This window comes from Trichoderma reesei (genome assembly GCF_000167675.1).
Source record: "Trichoderma reesei QM6a unplaced genomic scaffold TRIREscaffold_45, whole genome shotgun sequence".
NCBI lineage: Eukaryota > Fungi > Ascomycota > Sordariomycetes > Hypocreales > Hypocreaceae > Trichoderma > Trichoderma reesei.
Window position 1 is genome coordinate 55,543 of NW_006711192.1, and position 8,234 is coordinate 63,776.

At 42.4% G+C, this 8,234-nt stretch overlaps 2 protein-coding genes across 2 annotated transcripts; one reads left to right on the plus strand and one right to left on the minus strand.

The window, feature by feature from the left end:
* Positions 1-277: 277 nt before the first annotated feature.
* Positions 278-3,276, minus strand: TRIREDRAFT_112580 (uncharacterized protein; the record flags this gene model as incomplete). The annotated part of the gene is made up of 8 exons (XM_006969858.1): positions 278-1,024; positions 1,583-1,599; positions 1,706-1,722; positions 1,768-1,786; positions 1,937-1,969; positions 2,104-2,138; positions 2,967-3,032; positions 3,182-3,276. The coding sequence occupies 8 exons, from the start codon at positions 3,274-3,276 to the stop codon at positions 278-280; spliced, it is 1,029 nt and encodes a 342-aa protein (XP_006969920.1).
* Positions 3,277-4,179: 903 nt separating this feature from the next.
* On the plus strand, positions 4,180-6,987 carry TRIREDRAFT_70934 (uncharacterized protein; the record flags this gene model as incomplete). The annotated part of the gene is made up of 3 exons (XM_006969850.1): positions 4,180-5,733; positions 5,818-6,381; positions 6,439-6,987. The coding sequence occupies 3 exons, from the start codon at positions 4,180-4,182 to the stop codon at positions 6,985-6,987; spliced, it is 2,667 nt and encodes an 888-aa protein (XP_006969912.1).
* Positions 6,988-8,234: the final 1,247 nt, after the last annotated feature.

Genomic DNA, 8,234 nt, shown 5'->3' on the forward strand with positions numbered 1-8,234 from the left:
TCATTTTTCAAAGTATTGTTCCTCGCCTACCTTTCTCACCTGAGAGACATGCACAAGGAAAGGGCTTGGACACACAGGTATAGTCAGAACTGTTAATACCGTCAAGAATCAAATTGGACTCTTGTAGAAATAAACGTGTATAAAATACCCAGAGGTAAGACTCATGAGCAATCGGCTATTGCCACGAACTATATACAGTCATGATACATATGGACAAGGTGCTTCCTGTATGTACTATTTTATGGGAACTCGAATCAACCAAGTATCCATGAATCACTCAACGGCGTCGGCGAGTAGTCCTCTCGGATCGTTGGCTCACAGAGCGACGCTGATTCACAGGGCCGGTGGGTTGGCCAGGAGCATTGGTGTCGAAGTCGTAGAGGGTCTCATCAACAATCTCCCAAGAGATGTCAATGTGACCGGCGAAGCATGCATTGCTGTTGAGCTCACTCAGGACGGTGTAGCTGAAGTCCAGTCCAGGGGCGCCGTTGGGGTTCCAGACAGTGTTGGTACGGGAGCCCGTGCCGCATCGTTGGCATCCGTCGCCAATGAACAGCGGGAGGTCCGACTTGACGCCATTGACAGTGACCACAACCCGCTTGCCGCAGTACTCTGCCAGGTTTCCCGCAATCTGTGTGTGGTTCATAGCAACCAGATAGTTGCTATCGATCTCATTGAGAGAAAGGCCAGTCGAGAAGTTGCATTCAACAAAGCCGAGGTTCTGGTTGGCAAAGCTGGTACCACAAGCCTCAACCTGCTCGATATCGTAGTAGTAGGTTCCGAAGCCAGTTCCGCTGTCAATAACAGCCTGAGCGAAAGCAGAAGCGGCAAAGATGCCAACAGAAGTAAAGAATTGACTTTTCATTTTGATGAAGGAGTTTTCCAAAGGAGCGTAGTGACCAGTCGAGGGTATTAAAGGAGCGACTTTATTTGGCAAGGACAGACTGGCTCTGTTTGGCCAATTCAGTTCGGTGGTGGTAGCAAAAGCCCTACTTATAGACCAAACGATGGCCTCATATCCTCTCTGAGAATACACGACTCAGGCGCAGACAGATGGTTACGCGGCAGCGGACTTCCTAAGCGCGAATTGTATTAAACTAACGGCCCGAAACACAGAAATTGTTTGTATGACAGTAGAGACAGTCCAGGGAGTCGATTTGAAGCAGTCGTCTGATATAAGCACTTTATAGAACTCGTCCTGCCACTTTTGGTAGCAAACGGACCCTGGGACTACACTAAGCCCCCCCTAGGTGGGCATTTGTTTAATTGCAGTCGCCCGATTTGTATATTAGAAGCTTTGTGTTTTACAATTGTTGCCATAACGGAAGGTCAATGAAAGAACCAAACCATAAACAATGCAGAAAGCGGTTATTTACAAAGACTTGCAGCATACTATTGCCGGTCAAGTGGCGTCAGCAGAGAATCCTTCCTGTTCCTATCTAGAAATAGGTCGCAATTCTTTTGCCTATAATCTTGCTACATAATATAGGTGGTTCTAAGCGAGGAAGGATATAAATGTCAGAGAATAATAAAAGCTATTATAAGAGTCTCCTAGCCTTAGTAGCAATTACATCTTTCTTACTATATCTTTATAGAAGTCTATGCTTTTATATATATATACACTGCACATTCTATAACCTAACTACACTTAAATGGTATGCACTCTAAGTAGACTTTTACTAAAGTATTATTATTATTAACTTACTCTCAGCCTTGTGGTATCTTTAATAAAGTCAAGTTCAGCCTAATATCTATACTGACACTTACATACGTAATTCTGGCTCTCCTATTAAAATGGCAAGTAGGCAACTATAGCAATAATACAAAAGAGGAGCAGCACGAGTGTAAGTATATAACTTGTACCTCGCTCTTGCTACTACCACTTTAACCACTTCATCTAACTCTCTTACCTAGAGTATTAGCTCAGATTACTTACCAGGTGATATAACAAAGTCTCTCCCCTTTATGTCTAACAGTCTGTTAGCAATACTAGAGCTTAAAGCGATAGAGACCTACCTTTTCGTCTATGTCTCAGCACCATGCGATTGGATTGTGTAATACTTAATAGGTATCCAATTCAAGCTTCTATATTCCAAGGCATACCTTGCATAAAAAGATTCTTGACCTGAGTCCAGTATCTTAGGGACAGGTAATTAAGTATCACATTAAATGTCATGCACAGAAGTTCCGGATCCACGCACCCTCAAGGTTTGGGCAAAGGTCGGTTGTGACCAGATGCAGGAACTTCTAGAAAGGCGACGTCTAACAAAGAGGAGGGAAGTGACTCATACTAGGTTTAGAAAGAATAGAACGAAGGGGAGAAACAGCTCGTACGTGGATGCAATATCTGGGAAGCAATTGTTGCGAACCTCACTAAATGCGCCGGGGGAGACTACACTGAGCCTTCTATGTGAAGAAAACGGCGACACAGCTGCACTAATCGACACGATCTACACTCTCTAACTGTGTCTGACAACCCCCTGACTCCTCTGCTCCTGCCAAAGGTTCGTAGTTTGATCCGTATGGTGCTTATAATGCTTTTCTGTCGACAGTTCCAATCGTATCACGTATTTTCGGCATACTTCGCAACAGTGTATTAGTTTGCTTTCCCGCGCTGTAACCTCGCCATCCACCTAGACAGGCAGAAAGACAGGGCCGAGGTATTGCTTATCTAATAGCCAGATGCAAAAGCAATCTATAAGTGGTACAGAGTGAATACCTAGTCAAACTTGGAAGCAGTCTAGCTGCTTAGTCTACTGCAAACTCCATACCCGCCTACCCCGAGCTCACTCGACCGGGCAATGCGTCGGACGTTTTATACAAGAATTACTGACTACTACATATCGAGTTCTTTTCGTATGTCAATAATTCTTCAAACCTGATCTCTATCCTTCAAGGAGCCAGATTAAGCACTGGTTCTTGGCATTCGACATAAGTTCAATAGCAGAGGCAGGACCTGAACGTACCGTATGTGCAAAGAATTGAAACGATGATGCATGCTGACCAAAGCGAACACACGCAGTAAGAGTGATCTATTAATATATAGTCATTGTGACACACGAGGTAGCCAGAACACCAATACAGTAGCAGTTTGGGTTTCACAGTACGATCGTTATCTCAACTGCTGGATGTAGTGTAGCATTTCAAGCCATGTAGCATGGGATATTAATAGGCAAAGTACAAGGGGAAGACGTCCTCGGTAGGCGATAGCGCTTTTCGCCAAACGAAAGCGCAGTACCCACGCTGTTTATCTGTCCTTCCGTATCGATAGGTCATTTCTGGCAGACCCTTGAATGAAAAATTCCGACAATCAAGAGGCGGCGGGCTTGAAGCACAAAATGTGAGTGAAAAACACGAGTATAGGTGGCGTGGCATCATGATGCAGAGGAATAAGGTCTGCCTTGCTTCTTTTTATCGAATCGAAGTGCTAGGAACTATTACCAAGCTGGATTTGGAGCTCGAAGATAAGACAAGCAAGAAAGGGTAGGCACCCTAGTCCATATCCTTGCCCACATCAATACTGCATCGCATCAAATAGAAAGATGACAAACTGCCGGACCCTGTCCATTGTCGCCATCGAACCTTGCCTGAACAGGAGATTCCCCGCGTTGTCCAACCAGCGACCTGCTTGTTATTCAACTTGACCCCCAGTGCACTTTTGCATCACACCCTTCTGTCGAACTTTTGTGCTGCTCGTGATCGAGACTGGCGTTGTATCAGAGATATTTCATGTTATCGTGCCGTTTGCCGAACCCACCATATGGGCAACGGGTACGGTTTTTTTGGCGTGCCGTATTCCGATGGGTTCTAGCATGGTGGTTGTCCAGAGCAAAAGTTCTTGGTGGAGGTGAGCATGGAGGCGTAAGCCATAGATAACGCATTACGACGATTGCATGATGGGATGAGCCAGTATTGGATCGTTTGCCTTGGCCTGTGAACCTAAGTGAAAGGTTGCGATTGCAACCTCAAAATATAGGTGGATGCGGCCGTCGGCTAGACTCTAGCTATAATACGGGGTTTTGCGCTCGACCCTCGATATCTTGAGTAGGCGACCGCTCACTCGTCTCATGGTTGCATTGCCTCGTTATTATGAGTAGAGTTTGCTGTCAGAGTCAGAGTCAGAGTCAGAGACACCTCAATTCGAGCCTCAACTCCGAGTGAGACAAGAAATCCTTCGCCATGTCTTCACAAGAACCCGACATCGACAACTCTCCCCCGGTGGATGATTCTCCACAGGAGAAATCTATCGAGGAGAAGAACGTCCTGCCTACCACTGTCCACGCAGCTGACGATTTTGAGCACAAGGTCGTCGAAAAGCTCGGTGACATTGGCAATAACACAGCACCCCTCAACGACATCGAGTATGTCATGGACAAGATTGGGATACTGAGTGTTGAAGAATGCAAGGATATCATCCGGGATCTACTCAAACACCATGAATACGACTACAACTTCTCGGACAGCCAGCGCAAGAAACTCGCTGCCCTAATCGAGGGACCTTCTGACAATCAGGCAACGGAAGAGTGGGAGTTGGAATTGAAGACCGAGGCGGCAATCAACAAGTTCTTTTCCCCATATCCGGAGGTCCGCGCTATCACCACTCCCACAGACGATGTGAATATCCCATGTGAGACTATCCGAGCGCATTTGCTTGGCTACATGTGGGCGGTTATCGCGCAGTTCACGAATTCGTTGTTCAACTCACGGTTTCCCTCGATTACATTGGGATCCTCGGTTGCACAAATTCTTCTCTATCCATGTGGCCTCTTCCTTGCTTGGGCACTACCAGACTGGAGCTTTACAGTTCGCGGCCAACGAGTCTCGTTGAATCCTGGCCCGTGGACATACAAGGAGCAAATGCTTTCCACCATCATCATCGACGTTGGACTGACTTCCGCCTACTGCTTCTGGAATATCCAGACTCAAACCGTCTACTACAAAGATAAATGGCTGACCCCTGGCTATGGCATTCTCCTTCTTCTGTCTACGCAGCTCATGGGACTAGGCTTCTCTGGACTACTACGCCGCTTCGTGGTCTATCCAGTGGAAGCCATATGGCCCAACATTCTTCCCACTGTCGCACTGAACAGGGCATTGCTTGTGCCGGAGAAGACTGAAACTATCCATGGCTGGCGGCTATCGCGATACAAGTTCTTCTTCCTCTTTTTTGGTGGCATGTTTATCTACTTCTGGCTTCCCGACTTTATTTTTCCTGCTCTCAGCTACTTTGCTTGGATGACGTGGATTGCTCCGAACAATTTCAACCTGAATACGATTACAGGGTCAACGAACGGTCTCGGATTTAATCCCATTTCGACTTTTGACTGGAATGTGCTCTCTGCATATTCATATCCCCTTGCGTACCCCTTCTTTGCATTTTTCCAACAGTTTCTAGGGACGCTACTCGCTGGGTTGATCATTATCGCCTTGTACTACACCAATACCAATTGGTCGGCATACCTTCCTATCAACTCTTCCGGCATCTTTGACAACACTGGGAACTCATACAATATCACGAGGGTCATCAGCCCTGATACTGGGGTTCTCGATGAGAGTGCGTATGAGCAATATTCGCCGGCATTCTACAGTGCTGGAAATCTGGTTGTCTATGGTGCCTTCTTCGCCTTTTACCCTCTCACAATGGTATTCATCATCCTCGACGCTTGGCGGCCGCTTCTGAAGGCCTACAAGTCCATGGCAAACGCGGCCATTTCATCGACAAGGAAGCTTCTGGTTGGTCTCAAAAATACAGCATCGTCTCTTGCCCGCGGCGACGTGCGAGGAGCGGGGCGACACTTGAGAAGCATCAACGATGAGAGCTCTATATATGATGGCTTTGACGACCCCCTGACCAACCTTATGCGCAGCTATCCCGAAGTTCCCGATTGGTGGTTCCTGATTATTGCCCTCGTTGCGTTCATCTTCGCAATCATCATTGTGACACACTGGCCACAGCTCAACACGCCTGTTTGGACAGTTTTCTTCGTGATCGGTCTCAACTTGGTGTTTCTGATTCCAATGTCCTACCTCTATTCAATCTCGGGAACGACTGAAGGTTTGAACGTTGTCACAGAACTGATCATTGGGTATGCTTTGCCCGGACATCCGGAAGCTCTGATGTTTGTGAAAGCATTTGGGTACAACATCAACGGCCAAGCCGACAATTATATCTCCGACCAAAAAATGGGCTTCTATGCCAAAGTGCCTCCGCGGGCCATGTACCGTGGTCAAGTCCTCAGCGCAATTATCACGGCATTTGTAGCATACGGAGTTGTGCAATTTGCCGACACTCAGATTCCGGGAATCTGCACTCCCGACCAAGTTTCCAGTTTCAATTGCGAGAACGGCTCGCAGGTATACTTCTCAGCCTCCGTGGTTTGGGTAAGATAACATGACTTGCAATCCCTTGTTTACAGCAAGGTACTAACACTGTCATAGGGTGCAATCGGTCCCAAGAGAATCTTCAGCCAGATCTATCCCGCCATTAAATATACATTCCTCCTTGGTTTCCTTCTTGCGCTACTGTGGTGGGGCCTGAAGCGCTTTGGATCGTATATTCGGGCTGCGTCTCAAGTTGTATTACCTGCCTCCATCCACCGGCCCATCGATATCGTCGTCTTCACACCTATATCGTGGCTCAAACACGTCCATCCTTCCCTTGTCTTTAATGGCATGCTTCAGTGGGCACCTCTTAACCTTACATACTTCACTGGCGGCCTCTACTTCTCTTTTGCCTTTATGTACTACCTCCGGAGGTACAAGACATCATGGTGGGAAAAATACAACTATGTCTTGTCCGCAGCACTGACTGGCGGCGTTGCGTTTTCTGGTATTATTATCTTCTTTGCTGTACAGTATCATCCCAAGAATATTAGCTGGTGGGGTGTGAATGTCCTTGGAGAGACAATTGATGGCGGCGCTGGACAGCAGACCCTTCTTACTGAGTTGCCAGCAAAGGGTTACTTTGGTCCTGACACTTGGCACTAAGGAGAACAGATAGGTATAAGATATTTCTATAAGTGTAAGCTAGGAAGGAGCTTATTTCTATAGCTTATAATACTATAGTTTAAGTACTGACTTTATAGCTGCTAACTACTGTATTATAATATAAGATTTTAAGCAGTAACTGCTTTATAAGTAGGAAAGTAGCTATAGTAGTAATAAAGGAAGTAGTAAAGACAGTAATAAAGACAGTAATAAAGACAGTAGTAAAGACAGTAATAAAGACAGTAATAAAGACAGTAATAAAGACAGTAATAAAGACAGTAATAAAGACAGTAATAAAGACAGTAATAAAGACAGTAATAAAGACAGTAATAAAGATAGTAGTAAAAATAGTAATAAAAATAGTAATAAAGACAGTAGTAAAGACAGTAGTAAAAATAGTATTAAAGACAGTAGTAAAAATATTAATAAAGATAGTAGTAAAAATAGTAGTAAAGACAGTAGTAAAAATATTAGTAAAAATAGTAATAAAGATAGTAGTAAAAATAATAGTAAAAATAGTAGTAAAGATAGTAGTAAAAAAAGTAATAAAGATAATTATAAAAATAATAGTAAAAATAGTAATAAAAATAGTAATAAGATATTAATTAAAATAATAGTAAAAATAGTAATAAAAACAGTAATAAAAATAGTAATAAAAATAATAATAAAAATAGTAATAAAAATAGTAATAAAAATAATAATAAAAACAGTAATAAAAATAATAGTAAAAATAGTAATAAATATAGTAATAAATATAGTAATAAAAGTAATAATAAAAAAAAATAATAAAAATAATAATAAAAATAATAATAAAAGCAATAGTAAAAATAATAATAAAAGTATTAATAATAATAATAGTAAAAATAGTAATAAAAATAATAGTAAAAATATAAGTAAAAATAATAATAAAAACACTAGTAAAAATAGTATTTAAAAAGGTTTTAAAAATAACTATACTTTTTTATAATAGCTTTATTATTATAAAAAAGTTATTAATTTATAAAAAAGTTATTAATTTATAAAATACTTTATTTATTATATATATTTTATATAAATAAAAATAGCTTTTTTTAATAACTTTATTTTTTTATTTTAATAAGCTAATATAGCTTTAATTATAAGGTAAAAACTAGTCTTATAAATTTAGGTTAGAAATTCTTTACTTAAATAAAGATTTCTTACCTGCCTTAAATTCTTTACTTAAATAAATCTGCAGGTGCTTTATACCTAGGGTTAAGAGAGAAGAG